At 38.7% G+C, this 17,015-nt stretch overlaps 2 protein-coding genes across 3 annotated transcripts in view; one reads left to right on the top strand and one right to left on the bottom strand.

The window, feature by feature from the left end:
* adamts14 (ADAM metallopeptidase with thrombospondin type 1 motif, 14) overlaps positions 1 to 9,787 on the top strand; it is a 61,479-nt gene extending 51,692 nt beyond the window's left edge. For both annotated transcript variants that reach the window (XM_015043011.1, XM_015043012.1), the window contains exons 14-22: positions 528 to 651; positions 738 to 818; positions 2,117 to 2,280; positions 2,357 to 2,522; positions 4,482 to 4,614; positions 4,701 to 4,908; positions 5,392 to 5,521; positions 6,855 to 6,926; positions 7,528 to 9,787. In XM_015043011.1, the coding sequence (XP_014898497.1) occupies positions 528 to 651; positions 738 to 818; positions 2,117 to 2,280; positions 2,357 to 2,522; positions 4,482 to 4,614; positions 4,701 to 4,908; positions 5,392 to 5,521; positions 6,855 to 6,926; positions 7,528 to 8,084 (1,635 nt within the window). In that variant the 3' untranslated portion in view covers positions 8,085 to 9,787. The remainder of the gene's footprint in view (positions 1 to 527; positions 652 to 737; positions 819 to 2,116; positions 2,281 to 2,356; positions 2,523 to 4,481; positions 4,615 to 4,700; positions 4,909 to 5,391; positions 5,522 to 6,854; positions 6,927 to 7,527) is intronic.
* A 1,938-nt stretch (positions 9,788 to 11,725) lies between these two features.
* Positions 11,726 to 15,582, bottom strand: star2 (steroidogenic acute regulatory protein 2). Its single transcript, XM_015043013.1, has 7 exons — positions 15,475 to 15,582; positions 15,287 to 15,379; positions 15,089 to 15,213; positions 14,811 to 14,969; positions 14,129 to 14,313; positions 12,701 to 12,794; positions 11,726 to 12,146 (listed from the first exon to the last, which is right to left on the bottom strand). Exons 1-7 carry the CDS (start codon positions 15,536 to 15,538, stop codon positions 12,054 to 12,056), a joined length of 813 nt encoding a protein of 270 aa, XP_014898499.1. The 5' UTR covers positions 15,539 to 15,582; the 3' UTR covers positions 11,726 to 12,053.
* Positions 15,583 to 17,015: the final 1,433 nt, after the last annotated feature.

Raw genomic sequence — 17,015 nt, forward strand, 5'->3', positions numbered from 1 at the left:
GCCCGTTGAGGAGGGGCCAATATGCTGAAGTGGCCCTCGGTGAAATTGAGTTTGACACCCCTGACCTAGAGAGATCCAAAGGCTTCTTTTCGCATGGAAGCAAAAATTTTCATTAAGAAATATAGGTTCCAGACTGAGAAATAGTGAATTTTCACAAATTATCGTAACTTTTGTTGCTGTGCTCGTGATGAAGTTGCTCATTGTTAGAGCATCGTCTGATATTTTTTTCTGCAAACCGTAAAACAGTCTGGACTGAAACGCTGCTGCCCCAATGAATGCACACTGTTTGTATTCTATTCCGTTATTAACCTTGAACGCAAAGTTTGAAGCTTTAATCTTTTTGAATGAAAAGGCTCAACATTTTGTTTTGGCTGCAACTTATGTTATGTCTGGGTCTTTCGTAAGAAATTGTCGTTTTTAAAAACCCAAATATGGGCCGCGTCCACACATGACATAATTGTTCCCGAAACGCAATCTCAGTGTGTCTAAAAGTTGCTCTGGTTTGATTGCCTGCGCTCTCTCTGCAGCACGTAGGCTGCGACAAGGAGGTTGGCTCTTACAAAGACGAGGATAAATGTGGAGTTTGTGAGGGGGACAACTCCCACTGTCGGACTGTGAAGCTAACACTGACTAAGACCCCCAAAAAGAATGGTAAATATAAAGTTTCATCATATCATCGAGGCAGAAATCATTTAACACCCAACACTGGGCTGACCTAATCTGTTTTTTATTCTAAGGAATGCTTAAAATGTTTGACATCCCAATGGGAGCCCGACACATAATCATTGAAGAAAACAATACCTCCCCCCATATTATTGGTAAGTACAACTCACATAGTTTTCTCTTTTTAAAGTGTCTAATAATAAATGTTTAGATTCTTCTGCCTGAAATGAGTTTAGTTCACATTATTATTTAGTTCACAGTTATGCACTAGGTTTGACGTAATGGGGATATAAATTTTTACACGGTGAACTGAATAATTTAACCACAGCCTTGTTATCTCACTTTCCAAAGATTTGGAGGGTGACCTGGAGAAATGACTGTTATTACTTAGTAGAGGTCTACTCACTTTATCAATTCCAGTGCTTTGAACAAAGATAAAAATGTAATTTAATTTGGTGGTGAGCTGCCTGTGCTTTTTAATTAGCGAGAGCTCAGTAACTCCGTATCTGACTATTTCCAAAATATAATTCTCAGCAGTAGGTGCAGGGAGGGTTGGAGAGACCTGGATGACATGCACTAACTTTGTACCAATCGTAAAATGCATTACATGTTTCTTCTGAAACGTGAAGTCATGTCCGTCCTGCTCTCAGCATCTGTTTATGCTTTTCAGAAGCGGTCGTGTCTTCTTCCCGGGGGTCACCCAACCATTTTTTCTTTTTTGTTAATAAAATGAAAGGAACTGACATGCTGGGTTTTCAGCTTTACATTCACATTCAGTTGGATTCCTTGTCTGTTTGTAGCTTATAAAAAGTAATTTCTGGAAATAAATAACACATGTACTGAACTCGTGTAGCTTTTTTTCCTAGTGGTACTGACTGCTCAAAGCCCTTTTCTCACTGATTTAAAAACATAAAAAAATTCCAGATCAACACCGGATTTAAAACATATGTTTACCTCTGTTATTTTCTGTAGCAGTGGATTGACAAGGCAGAAAAATATGGTTGTACATGTAATTACAGTGCATTACTTCTGTGGATCACCTTGTTTTTTGTTTTTTTTATCCGAAGCCAAAAATTGTGAGTGCAGTCTACATCCTGCCTGCTGATAAAATCTTTATATAATCTTACTTATAAAAAAAAGTTTATATAATTTTTATTTTTCAATACCTGAGTGATAACACACAGGAGTGCTGGGAAAGTCTGACTCTCAGTGGCATTCATCAGAACCGTCCATATCTCATTGTGGCTTTTAATGGCTATTCTGAGCAGCAGGTGGTACTTAACTTGGCGGAATTAGTGTCGGATCGTCACAACAGTTGAAATGTCAGAATACGTGCAGTGAGATTCCCACTTTGAGAAAATATCAAAGATATCATCATAAAAAGAAACTCACATGGCAAGCATCTCTTCTTCTCTCTGCATCCTAATTAAATGACCTTTTCCTCAATGCTCAGCTGTGAAGAATCAAGTTACTGAGCACTTCATACTAAATGAAAAAAGTGAGGATGCTGAATCGAAGACCTTCATCGAAAATGGTTTACAGTGGGAGTACTCTGTCGATGGAGGGAGGGAGACATTAAAGACAACCGGTCCTCTGCACGAAGGCATTGTGGTTCTGGTGAGTACAGCTAAAACTGTAAAATTTTTACCAGCTTCCAAGAGTTTCCTAACAGCGCATTGTTTGCATGTTGCAGGTCATTCCACTGGAAGAGGACGTCAAAATCAGTTTGACTTATAAGTACATAATACATGAGGACCTCCTGCCACTTATTACCAACAACAATGTGCTTCTTGCCGAGCTGGACACATATGAGTGGGCGCTGAAAAGCTGGTCTCAGTGCTCCAAACCATGTGGCGGAGGTCAGTGGAAAAGCTGCAACATTTGCAACGTAAAATTATTGCTTTGAAATAGCGTACCTACTGATGTTCTCTAGAACAGGTCCATCGGCAGCTGAGAATCTCCAGGCGTTGGTTGTTTTTTTTTAACCCAACTTATTTTGAGTGCATTTGCAAAACCAAGTCCTGATTTTAAAAAAAGGACTGATCCAGTCCTGGATTTATGAAACACAACAGTGTTGACTTCCCCATCAGATTGGGGGAATAAAGCGAGTTGTCATAAGGTGGTGGTTTGAGGTGGTGAGGAGAGACCCAGGTTATGGTGATGATGATGATGAGTTTAATGATGAAAATGCTCACACAGTCCAAAACAGGCGGCACGGCAGAGAACTAGCACACAGCTAAATACCGGTAGCAACAGATAACCAGGACTGGAAACGAGAGCTAACGCTATCCAGGACTTAGCAGTTCTACTGGAGCGTCAAACAAGGAGTCACATACACACGACGTTAGACAAACTAAGACATAAGACAAGGACCCGACGAAGAACACAGACAACAGGTGAGACTAAATACACTCGGGGTAATCAAGGGAACGAGACACGCCTGGGAGACAATCAACGGGGAAGACGCAGAGACGGAGACACAGGAAGGAAACTGAACACAAAAAACTCTAAAAATAAATACACAGAAACACGATCATGACACGAGTATAACTATGGTATTAGCTGTTGCTGCCTGCCTGGCCTATAAATTTCAGAAAATAACCACTACAACTAAAGTATGAACGCACAAGTAGACAAGTATCTGGACAAGTTTACGCCAGCTGAGAACATTCAGTTTTGGCTACAAGTCGCACAGACTCTCCAAAGTTGGACAGTAAAGGACTGGATTGAAAAAAAAAAATGTTACTTGCAACAGAATAAATCTGTCGTCTTAGTGTGTCTTATTTCCTCCTTTAGGAGAGGTTTTGGTGAGTTCTGATTAGTTTTTTTTTGTTTTGTTTTGTTTTCAGTTTAAAAGCATAGAATCCAGCATTTGGGGTACAGAAATGACTCAGTAGACTTTTGTGGAAAAAGCCCACTTTCATGTAAAAGATTTAAAAAGTATTTCATTTAAAACTTTAATGGGCTTGGCAAAAAAAAAAAAAAGTTATTACTGATAAATAAAGAGACAATAATCAATTAAATGAAAGCATTCAGCAGCATGTAATAATCATGCCAATAAGTTCAAACACACGTTTCAAATTAAGAGGCACTGAAGATTTTACAAGAAGGTAGACGTGTTGTGGTGCATCTGGCATTGAGTGTCTGGATTTCTATTCAACCCCTTTCCTTTTTTTTAAATCTGTGTTACTTCTGAACATGAAAGAATGTGCCTGGGTTAAATTAAAGGATTAAGTGACAAGAAGTATTCAGTACCAGATGAATATTGGTACTAAGTATGAATTTTATAAAGTAAATTCACTTTCTGAATTCACTTTAAGAAAGTGGTAAACTTTTGTGAACAGGAAATGAATCAAAACATTTCCACCTACTGACATTTTTATCCAGTGACGCAAAAGGTGGCAGTAAAAGCAGGAAACACAGCAGATGCATTTATGTTATATCAGTTTATTTTCTCCTCTACAGCAGTAATATTCAAGGTTATTTTTATTTGTATTTACGTCTCTTATGCAGTTAGATAGACTTCCACAACATAGTCTGAGACACAGGTGAACACACATCACTAACTTTATTCGTCATACGCTTTTCTCATACTTTGAAGATTTTAATTAAACTCACATTTCTTATGGAAAACACAGGATTCTGCCACTCTTAAGAAAATACAGTTAGCATACATTCATCTGCCCCTTTATTTGTCAATGGCTTGCTAGCCAGTCAGCCAACGACGTTGCTGTAAATGCTTTGTTTCCATAACTTTCGTCCCTATAAAACAACTTCAGGTGTTCTGAGATGGTTTGGACCTTTTTTGTCTTCCTCAGGAATACAGTACACAAAATATGGATGCAGGAGGAAGAGTGACGGCCGTTTAGTCCACCGAAACTTTTGCGAAACCAGCAAAAAGCCTAAACCCATCCGCAAACGCTGCAACGTGCAAGAGTGCAGTCAGCCCGCGTGAGTGAGCTTCAGGCAAAGATGTAACAGTAAGCTTACCACCAATCTCAATGTAGAGTATTTTAACACACTCAATATCCTTGCAGGTGGGTGGTGGAAGACTGGAGTCCCTGCAGTAAGACCTGTGGGAAGCTCGGCTACCAGACCAGGGTGGTGCAGTGCATGCAGTCGCTCTACAATGGCACCAGCAGGGCTGTCCACAGCAAACACTGCACAGGTGACCGGCCAGAGATGAGAAGAGTGTGTAACTACACTGCATGTCCCGCTCAGTGGAGGACAGGGGCGTGGTCTCAGGTAAGAAAATCAAAGAAAAATTGGTAATGAGTTTTTTTTTTTTTTTGTCATTAACATAATAATCTAAAGTTGTAATCTGACAAACAGAAATTAAAATGAGTAGGATAGCTGTGATAGCAGGAGTCAGTGGTGATTTTGTTACCAAAGCAAAAGGTTTTCCTTGTGATTAAATTCACGTCCGTCTTACTCTAAGATGGACGTTAGATTCTGTTCTATCTTTTTTTTTTTTTTTTACAGATCTTTCCAGATGTGTCATTAAGTGCAGACAGAAACTGTCTGGAGTCCTTTTTAGTTTTATTATTGAGCAATATTGATTCTAAAATTGTATTTATATCCGTTGTAGGTAGATTCTTAAAGTTAAGGTTTTTGGCTTGATTGAAAAAAAAAAAGTGATTGCAAAAAAAAAATACAAGCGTGCATAAATGTCAGACGCGAGCAAACTGTTTCTGCTTGTGCTTTTTGTTTTTGTCTGCTGCGCGGCAGTGCTCAGTGACCTGTGGTGAAGGGATTCAGCAAAGGCAGGTGGCTTGCAAGGCCAGCGACAGCGCCGTCACAGAGTGTGAGGGCGAGAAGCCAGAAACGGTCCTTATCTGCAAACTGAGTCCATGTTCAGGTGAGAGACGACTAATGTCAACAGGAAGTGGGTTGTTTCAATGATAAATAACAGGAGGGATATTCAGTCAACACAACAGAGCATCCCTTTTGTTTCTCCCAAAAAGACAGACTTTAAGAAAGACGTCCAAAAAGATTACAACTCCATGACTAAAATCAGATTTAATCTTTATTTAAACCATACAGCAAGCAACAGATAAGTAAAAGTACATATTGCTCTCCCTAATGCGTGACGAAGAGATGTTGGCCAACGTGAGTCTTTTTCCTACAATTGACCAATTTATTTTAGAAAATGCACTTTTCATATCAATAGGGAAGCATTTTTTTTTTTTTTTTTGTCAATTTTGGCATTATAGTAAAATGTCAGGAGACTCACGTTGGGAGCTTGTTTACATATGAATGCTCTTACATGCTCTTCACAGCTCGACGTTCTCTGTGTGAGATGCAGTTTTACAACTGGAGCTTGTTCTGGAAAAAAACAACAACAAAAAACAAGCAATGATGCACATAAATAATTGGTGGAAGTATGAATGTATTTGACTTACAGCTTGTCATGAATGACAATATGTAGATCACTGTTCAAATTTTACTTGTAAAAGGGGAATCTTGCTGTGCAAGTCAGATGCTGTGTATTTTTGCAGAGGTTTACAAAAGCAGTTTAAAAGAAATTCAGAGTTTTGGGAATTTTTTTAGTAATTAGGTATTTAGTGACTCTCCGTTATGACATAATTTCAGTAACCTCCAGTTTTTCTTAATCGTTTTTCTTCTTGGTTAATGGTTGAAACTTAGATGAGAAAAGCAATGGAGAACAGGGAAGTAGGCATATTGTAAAGCAAACACAGTAGTGCTGAAGTTTTTGTTTGCTGAGTTAAATTCAACGAATTCAATCTTTCCTCTTTTATTCTCCGGAAATCTGCAGTCTTTCGCTTGAGAGGCTCCTGTTTATAGCTGCATTTGTTGTCTTTGATTATGATTTTCAATTTTTGTGATGACTCACTCCAGGAGTTCAAAGCACTCTTGGCTCATAATATGCTCTGTGGGTGCAGAAGCGTTGTGTTAGACCTTTTAGGGGTCTTTTTTTTTTTATCAAAAATGTTCTTTCAGTGATGACCCACTGCATCTTTTGTTTTATTGCTCTGTCCTCAAACAGTGTGATGCAAACATGTCTTTTGCCTTCTATGGAAAACGCAATAAGATATTGCTTTTTATTTATTTTTTTTTGGCATGTTCAGCGGCTTATCGTGTTCTTGCTGTCCCTTGTTATTACTATTACTTTATTGTCTTTGTTGTATAGTCCTGGTCTAACAGTTTTCTTTTCTTTTCTCAAACTACAGATAATTCTACAATGATGGACGACGCAGTATTCCATGGTGCTTCTGAAAGCCCCTTCCAGAAACTTTCATCTAGTAAGTCGATCTGAAATCTGTTACTAAAACAGTCACATTTACAAACCTAAAAATATCTGGAGATGCACTGATTAGAATCACAAAACACTATTTTCATGCTTTGTGTTTTGTAAAGCTTTGGCGGGCTGATTCTAAACAGTTTCTGTTTCAAACTGCCTTTAGCATCTAATATTAGCATTTAGCATGGTTAGCACAATTAAAACAATATAATCCCTGAGTGTATTCTCCAGAGAATGTATCCTCTTTAATTCTGGGATTTCCAACGATCTCTCAAAAGTCACATTCTCTGTTTGAGTGTCACCCTGAATGAATGCACACTATTTCCTCCTTTTTGCACCTTTTGTGCTTTCTGACTTCGTTCATCATCACAGATTTTGAAAGTAGCTGAATTTGACTTTTTACCCCCGTCAGTAAAAACGTCCAGACCAATCGTGTGTTCTTGTTGTAGTGAAGCAATCGCTCCACATGGCGGTGCATTCACTGATTATTGGAGATTTTGATTAAGCTCAACATCAGTCAGTTCCTGTCGCTACGTCAATTCTTGGTGCATCTCTTACATAAATGTTTTTCTTAGTAATGTTATGTTGTCTTCCGTTTCTAGATGAGCCATGTCTGGGGGATAAATCAATTTTCTGTCAAATGGAAGTTCTGGCTCGCTACTGTTCCATCCCTGGTTACTATAAGCTTTGCTGTGAGTCATGCAACAAAAAGGAAAGCCACACTGCACACGTTCCTGACTCCAGCTCCAAGACTGAACCTGAGACCTCCACACCCTCCCATTCTGCCTCAGCCAAGGCTTCGTGGCTGGCAACCACCACTCCAAGCCTGCAACAAACCACTAAAGCCATGAGACGACGGTTGTTCTCCACCATCCCTGCGCCAACCACGGCCGCCGCTGCTAAGATTCCTCCACCGACAGATGCTGCTCTGTCTCCACATCCCACCATCGACTCCTTACCAAACGAAGAGAGGAGAGATTCCCACGTGGACACTCGTCTACCTCCCGGGCCGCCGCGGCCCAAGCAAGACTCAAGTGGAGGTGTGTCGAAAGAGCACAATCCGATGAGCACTTTAGGCCCTGTTGCCGCCAGGTCAAGAAGGGACAATTTAGGATCAGAGAGGGACTCAAGTCACAGAATCCTGTTGGCTCATCAATGAACCGTGAGCAATGCTGTGAGCATTAGTGGGACTGAGTAGAAACGTCAGCTCACTTCTCGTCTGTTTTTTTTTTTTAACAATGTTTTTCTGTATGCCAGTGAACCCTGACAAGCCCAGTGATGGTTACCTCATCGAAACCTCAGAGCAAAATGTGTGAAGCATCTGCACACACTCTGTTCTCTGTGCTTAAAATATGAAGCAGAAGAAGAAGAAGAAAAAAGTCAAAACACAGGTGCTGTAAACTAATCAGACTACAGGACATGTTCAAAATGTGATGACTGCATAGCTACATTCATGTTTTATATCTGTGTACAGTTGTGTTAGCCTGTTTTTTCAAGTGCATTAGAACTACTATTGAACTTGGATTGTGAACATGTCGGTGCATGTGCCCACCATAGCTTCATTAGTGTAACACCAGAATAATTATTGACCCTTTCCCAGATAAAAAAAAGAGAATTGTAAGTATTAGATCATGAGGAAAATAATTAATCTTTACATTACCTCTTTGTGCCAAGCAATCGTCAAGTTGGACTTTATAGATTATCTAGTTCACTTAAAAAAAAAATGTTTAATTGGCTTGAATTGGCCTTTATTTGATGGTGGTCAAACAGGAAATTGGGTAAGGAGAGAGAGGGAAGACATGCAGCGAAGGTCATCAGGCCAGGACTCAAACCTGTGATGGTCGTCACGAGGACTAAGGCCTCCAAACGTGGGTTGTGTTTCACCCCTGCGCCACCACAGGACCCCATCTGGTTCACTTTTTTAATTTAATCGTAAATCTCCACCCAAATATACCCAGCAGAGGTTTTATTGGCAGCCCATATTGATTTAATCCGATTCTGTTTTAATTCTAAAATTATTTTAAATAATAATTTTCTAAGTAGAAATCCATTTTTTTACTTGGTGGGTAAATCTACTGCATTACAGAATAATTAATTCATTTTTATATATTTGTTTTTGAACAAAAGCCATCTAAACAGTCAAGGCCATGGTGTGTTAATTAAAAAAGTAAAATAAAATAAATCAAAAGAAACATAGAATTGACAATAGGGGCTATTATTTTAGATTACTATGGGCCTTATTTCTCACTTTTTTCTAACATATTTACATTGAATTTAAAATCTGCATACTTTGTTGTTATCTTAACAGCAATGAGGTTTTATGTTTCAGTCTATAAAAAAAGTGAACTTTTTTTTAAGGCTCTCAAGCAACCAAACGGCATTTCCTTTCCCGGACTTACAAATTCATGTTGAAACGTATCACTGACGTGACACTATCAATTAGTATTAAAGTGCAAGGCATTCACTGTCTTGCATTGTACGTTAGCCATATTATAAATCTTGCTATCCAAATTGAACCTTTAAGCAGATGATGAAAACCCAGCAAGTAAAAAAAAAAAAGCTTTCTGTATTGACTTGTCTCATTTCAGCTTCACATCTAAACTCAATAACATAATTTTTTAAGTGTTTTTTTTTTTTTTTCTGGTGGCACACTGATAATTTTATGGTCTGCATTTCTGGCAGGGACCTCACTGCTTCCCTGCCTCTGGTGCTCTTTTTTTATTGCTATTTTTATTTTTTTTCCAAGTATAATGATGATTTGTTTTAAACGAAGCCAAATTATGACTTTTGCAAGCCAACCCCAATGTACTGTAGCATGTCCTCTGTCTACCTTTGTGGGACTTGATGCTTTAAGAACTAAAAAAAAAAAAAAAAACTTCAGAAAGAACATGTTATGATATTTTTGTAACTCCCGCAGTTTTAAGATAGTGTACATAGTGTAAATTACATGTTAAAAACATTTGGAATTAGAAACAATAGACAATGCTACAGGTCTACGAACTGAAGCTGGAAATACTTTTACACAGTTCCTGCTCTCTAGCTAACATCTTCACTATGTTCATTGTATAGTTCTTGTATATACGTACATGAATGAAAGCTTTAAGTGTTAATATTTATTGAATTTCTAAGTGGTTAAGTGAACAAAGTAAAATTTATTTCAAAGTAAGAACAATGATTTTTTTTTTTTTTTTTGTGATTTCACTGTTCCTTTTTATTTTAGTTAAGCTTGTTTCAGTTTGTGACAACGCAGTGCCTTGCAAAAGTATAAACAGGCCTTCGATTTTCCCCACTACGTTTTGTTACATTACAGCCCTTAATGTGTTTTATTAGGATTTTATTTTATAGACCAACACAAACTAGAGCATAACTGTGACATGAAAAGGAAATGATACTTGGTTTCCAAAGGATTTTTAAAATAAATACATGAAAACTGTGGTGTTTAGGTGCTTTCGGCTCCCTTTTACCCAAAGCAAAATCCAGTACCACAGATGTTCTTCAGGAATCAGCTGATTGGTAAATGTCATCCATCTTTGTTTAATCTGGCCTCAGATGTTTTGTCAGAGGATAAAGAGAGTAATAATTACCTGATGGAGTAAAGTTGTGGAGAAGTTTCAAGTGGGGTTATGTTGTATAACAATCCAACATGTGAAAATGGGAAAAATATGGCACAACTGCCAACTTACTATGAAGTGGACAACCAGTTCAACTGACAGACTGCGCAAGGACAGCATTAATCAGAGAAGTAGACAAAAAAAAAAGCCTATTGCAACTCTTGAGGAGCTGTAGAGATCCACAGCTCAGGTTGGCAGGACAAATATTAGTCATGCACTCATGCACGAACCTTCACAGAAAAGTAACAAGAAGAAAACCAGTGTTAAGAGCAAATCATAAAAAGTCATGTTTTAAGTTTACCACAAGCTTGGTGGGAGACGCAATAAACACGTGGAGGAAGCGGCTGAGGTCGGATTGCGCTACATGCAAAACCTGAGCTTAAGACAGTGTTCTGTGGGGTTTTTGTGGGAGGTGCACTGGCCACCAATTTACCGTTTCCAAGACCAAAGAAGTTCAGTAATAAACATCAAACTGTGGAATATGTTCTGGGAAAATTGTGAAGTGACTTGCCCCGGCAGCCAGTGTCTGACTGTTTCGTCTTTTGCACAGCAGTGAGTATGCCTATTACTGTCTCTTTTCTCTCACCCTCCTTTCCCTCTTTTCTGCATCCGACTCTTAATAATAAGCACATGTAATTTGACGTCCATTTATTGACGGGCTGATGTGTTTGTCAGATCTGCTGGACACGATTCTGCTGCAGAAATAAACTGTTCAGTTCGTCGTCTTCCTTCGTACAGCGAGATTGGAAATTTGCGACAAGATAGATGTTCAGAGATGCTCCACATCTAATATGACGACTTTCAGCATCTGGATGTGTGAAGCTGACAGTCATACCCTAGAAGACTTTCAGCTGTGATTGCTAAAAAAAACAAAAAACGATGACACTACAAAGTCTGAACAAACTTTCACACTTGTGAAGTGAAATACTTATGAAATACATTGAAGTCTATTGTTGTACTGTGACAGAGTGAAAAAAAAAACGATGGGCACTTTATGTGAATGGAGATCACAACAGCTGCTCTAAATAAGATTTTATATCCTACAACCTTTATTTAACGGCTCATTTCATTCTAAATCAATGAGTGCAGATCTACAGGACACTTCCTGTAATGAGACATGTGCTGTATAGTTTGCAATTAATGCGTTCAATCTATTTTTGTAAGTACTAAGTAAAAACAAGACAGCCAGTACACGCGCATTTAAGCACTTTATTAATTCTATCCAGTCATTTGCAGGGTGTCATGTATCAAGAGACAAGTTGTGACTCTTAAACAGGAAATCTCTGAGAGGTTTAAGTGGCACAATTTGACATTTGTTCCTATTATAATCCAGCTTCCATCCACCTGAAGGCTGGTTCTCCCTTCTGCTCGCTCTTCTTCAAGCAGGTCATATCATCCGGGCAGCATTTCGTTTCAACAGGGTAGCGTCTTGCCGTTCGGGCAGTCTGTCACTGTGCCCCCGCCTTCTCTGAACCAGGGCAAGGGGCTGCTGCAGTGTGACGGTCACGAGGACTCAGTCATCTCAGACTGAGACGTTTCCGAAGATGTCTTGTGAAATCCAGCTGTGCTCGAGGCAAACCCTGATTGACAATGGACTTAGGCAGCCAGCCCTGAGGAAAAACGAGAAGGAAACTTTCTTTTACAAATATGCTCCAATATACAAAGAAGAAACGGATGAAGTAAGACAGTAATGTTGGGGAATTTAGTTCTTTGCGCCACAAAATGTGATGCATTTTGTTTTGATTCTGTGAAACAAAGACCAACACCAATAGAGTAGATGTATAGGAATAGATGTAGAGTTTTTAGTTTGTTCAGATTATCTTCTAGTAGCTTTGGCTACAGGGTTAAGACTCAGTATCCTTGTGGGAAGTTCAACCTTCGCCTCAGTCTCAAGACTTTTGCAACCTTTACTTTTTTTTCAGGATCCTCCTATATGTAGCTCAATCTGTCTTCACATCAACTCGGACCGTTTTTCCTGTCTCCTGTGAACAAACTTATTATTCACAAACTGATGCTTTGTTCAAGCACTTTCTGTTCCTATGTACCTAGCACTTTGCATCCAAGTTGAAATGATTTATTTTGCCGTCGTGACTATCTTAATTTGGCATTAGAACAAAAGCTACATATTTGAAGTCTTATTACATGAAAAAGCTCATTAGTTCACCTTCACATCCATGTTGAGGAGCCATGTAAAGCTGCTTTTCCTTGTGTCCTCATCCAGAGCTTTAATAACGATGCAGGTCGGCCCGTCCTCAGCTCTGCGTTAGAATAATAATAAGAAGAAATAGTTCAATAAAAGGCTAATTATGACACATATATAATGTATGCCATGCATCCCTGAATCACATTCTTTTAACTTTCCCATGTAAAAGGCTAAAAGGCGGTTAAAGTCTGTTTGATTTCTCTTGGAAACACATTTGAACAGCAGGACAGCATTTAAATTGGCTTTATGTCGACACAAACTGCCTCCAGTAACATTCTTGTTAGCCTCAACCACACCTTATCTTTAGTTCAGACAAAATCAGTTATTTCCATCAACATAAAACAAAAAAAAGAAAGATTATACTGACCAAATATCACTATAATGAAATACCCACCTAATATAGTTAACTACTAATACAGTTGATATATTTATGTGCTTGCTAGTTACCTAAAATCTGCACTCCTCATCTCAGTAAAAGATTAAAAATGACAAATCTAAACATTTGACTTTAGCTCTTGTCTTGAATTACCATTACATCTGTTTGATGTGTCATTTCCATTTCATAATCTTAACTGATCATCTTTAGTAAAAACACTTCTTCCAAACACAGAGGTGTTGCAACCGAAAAACATATGTGCAATTAATATGGATTTTACTTGCTCAACAAACATATTAAGACTCTGAATATTTTTCACAAACAAGAAACTAAACTATGCCACGGATTTGTAATTGTAATTTAGCCTTGTAAAACCACACAATATTCTGCAGTTAGCAGAGACTAAATGGGATATGTTTACACTGGATCATTTTAATGTAATTTCAATGTAATGTAATTACATGTAATTTCATGTAATGCTTAAGCTCATTATCCAGTTGAAAGGGGAACCTCCATCACGGTGTCAAGTGTTTTACAGCCTCTCCAGAAGCGTGGTACCTGTTTTACCGTGGTAATGGTGTATTCAGGGTGCTAATTTCTGCCACACAATCCATTTTGCAGGAAAACCAAAATGTGTAAATCTGATCTCATCTTTCTAGGGAACTGTCTTCAACATGTTTACTTTCATTTAGGGGTGTCCGAGTAAAATAGGCTGAATATGCAGTTCTCTATTTGTAAAAACACTCAAAAATAATTTTCTTCCGCCTTTGGACTATGCATGTCTTATTTATTCTAAACTGTAAAAGCATTTAGTAAATATGAACACTTTTGCAAGGCATTGTATCTCACATTAGTGGGTTTTGCACACGTTTTTTTTTTTTTTTTTTTTTTTGTGTTTTTTGGACAAGTTTAACTGTCAGAGCTAATCAAAGCAGATTTTTAATGGAGCAATTCAGAACATTTCAACACTGAATGATAAATGGGTTTTGGAGTTTGGCTTGATTACAGCATACCTCACAAATCCAGCCTGAGGTGGGAAAGACTCCAGCTGAATTGCCGCTCCTCCCAGATAAAGGCAGGATTTTTCTTTGCAGCTGTGTCTGACGCTGAGGAAATCCCTTTGTCCAATAAGATTCCCTGCCGTCTCAGCTGAAACTTCGTGAGTTACGATTGTTTCGGGTCCGGCTCGTTTTAAAACCTACAACCAAAAAAACAACATCAGAGTCTTCAATGATAGATTTGTATGTTTTATAACCCACAAAACTCAAAAAAAGACATGAACATGAGCAATAAGCTGAAATAAGCAAAAAGGTAATCGTAAAAAAACTGAACCATTCTAGTGATTTAGTGAATTACTAGTCAATAGTTATGTAATTGCTAAAGAAGCTTTCTGTTCACATACTGCTGTGCCTATTAAGGGAAAGTCAAATGGAAAGACAAAATGTGGTAGAAAATATTAATAAGAAATAAGGATAATCACAACAATGAGAGCAATGTAAAAATAAAGTCTATGTAAAAGTTCTGGGGAGTTTCACACGACATGGACAGCAGCTGGAGTCAGTGCTTCATAGAAAATCAGAAAACTCCAGTAAGTCTACACAGTGGAACTTTTTCAAGTCTCACATCTGCAGCTTATAAAACATTTATTGTCACAGCTACAGGTTTTCATAAGTTATTTAATGATATTGAGCTCACTTTGACTCGCTGTATGCTCGGGTTCCACTCGTGCATGTTCTCAACCCTGACAAACAGGAGGTCATAGAGGTCGTCCAAGCTGGCTTCCAATACTGCCTCCAGCCTGAAGACCTTCCCAGCCCCCGGTATCACTTTGCTACAGATCACATCACCATTGTTCTAAAACAAGATGAAACATAATGCAACTTTCACATTTATGTAAGAGTGACCAAAAGGAGTTTATTTGACAGTAAGGACACTTTTTAAGACACAAAAGAAAGTTGGCGAATCGACGTTACCTCTTGAATTTCCAGCTTCCATCCTTCACCGTCCTCCAGCATGCTGACAGCCTTCCGCAGTGCTTCCTTGCCATGTTGTATGTAAAACAGCTGATCTTCACTCACCGCCACTTCTGTTTTGGGCTCTGCAAGCAACGTGGATGAGTAAAACTTCATAGCAAAACATGAAGTAGTAGTAACAGATCTATGTTTCAATACCAGCAGGTTTTCCGATGTGATGTTTGATCTGGGCCCAGTGCTTCATTTGCGTGATCTCCTTGCTTATCACTGCCACAGCTGTGCGTTGAAGCCCTGCAAGTTAGCATGGGAGGAAGAACGATCAGAATGTATAGCATCTGAATGGAGCACAGGGAAGCTTTTTGTTTTCCAATCCTCCTTTGCTTTACCTGACATGCTCCTGAGGTGTGGGTAGGATATTCCACAGCAGAGCTTCACCACAGCAGGCAGCATGTTGTCTGTCTTCGCCAGAGACAGCAAAGTATCGAAGGAGTTCCTCACGTCTTTATACAGCTCGCGAAGGACACTCCAAAGAGATAAGAGCCGGAGAAAAAAACGATAGAACTTGTTCTGGATTCAGTCCTGAAGGCCGTGCTTGACATGAGGGTTTTTTTTTCTTTTTGCTCCTTTAACCAAAACAGATGATTGAACTCAAGGTGGGAAGAAAAGGCTGCATAAAAGACACATTAGGAAAAGACTGGTTTTAGCAAGAAACATAGATAATTAAGTAAGAGTTTCCAGAGGCTGTAGGTAAGAAATAAAAACTAATTAGGTGTAAAAAAAAAAAAAAACTACTTCAAATAGCAGAGCTGTTGCTATAAATTCTGCGCTATAATAGCATTACAAATTGATATAGTAAACCGTGGCATTTTTTTGTAGTTGTATTATTATTGGCTGGGTAATTATTATTTATCAATAGTAATGTATAATTCTATTATAGCAACTAACTTAATTCTGTTTCAGTGCTATTTGCTGAAAAGTTTGGGAACACTATGTTTGAGAAAAACTTTGCTAGCATGCTAGCAGATGTAGAAACCAAACAGTACTTTTTGGAATTTTCCCCTTTGCTTAATTCCACTTTAGTTTTAATTATTTCACTTACTTACATTTTACCCGATGACAGATTTGTTTAATAATCACAAAAAAAAAAAAGATTCTTCCTCTGGAATATTGGATGATTCACCTCACAGAAATTCTCTAGTTTTATCTCCCTCTTCTTAACGACGAGTTTGTTTCGTCTTGAGTTTCATTTGCATGGTTTCTGCATCCTGTGTGTGCATGTGTGTATGGCACTGCTCTTTTTGTGTGAAACATTTGATAAAGAGCCCAGAGCAGCCCTGTGATCTCAAAGCTGCCTTGCAGAGTCGCTGCTCGAAGTGCGCCAGAAACCAGCTTCCCCTTATCACCAAGAGCCAACAGGTGTCCTTGTTAGAAGGATCCCTGACGTAAATGATAAACTTCACCTGCTGACAAGGCAATGTGGGTATTTAATTTGTTTCTGATGTACAAGGTTTATAACACAGTAAGATTAAACGAACGAAATTAATGAGGAAAAAAGTGAAGTGTTGGTAAAAAAAAAAAAAAAAAATGCATCTTGGCAGCATAGTGACTTAGAACGATTAAAATGTAAAGTGGACTTCAGCAAAAGAATAATGGATGCATTTAGTTCCCACGTTTAATCACCTGTCTTCATTTGCCCTGCGCAGTCCAAAAGCCATAGGCCTGCATCTTACAAGATGTGACATCTACACATCTTACGTAACATGTCAAAACTTTCTAGATTCACTCTGTTTTTCCATGGGGGCAGTGGCGCAACTGCACATTATTCAGGTGGATGCGAAAACATAAATCGGCGCCCCCCCCCCCCCCCCCCCCCCCCGGGGGACAAAGCGGGGGGGGGGGGGGGCTTTTCTTTCTTTTTTTTTGGTTA

This window comes from Poecilia latipinna, unplaced genomic scaffold (genome assembly GCF_001443285.1).
Source record: "Poecilia latipinna isolate Pla-1442-1.1 unplaced genomic scaffold, P_latipinna-1.0 Scaffold611, whole genome shotgun sequence".
Lineage (NCBI taxonomy): Eukaryota > Metazoa > Chordata > Actinopteri > Cyprinodontiformes > Poeciliidae > Poecilia > Poecilia latipinna.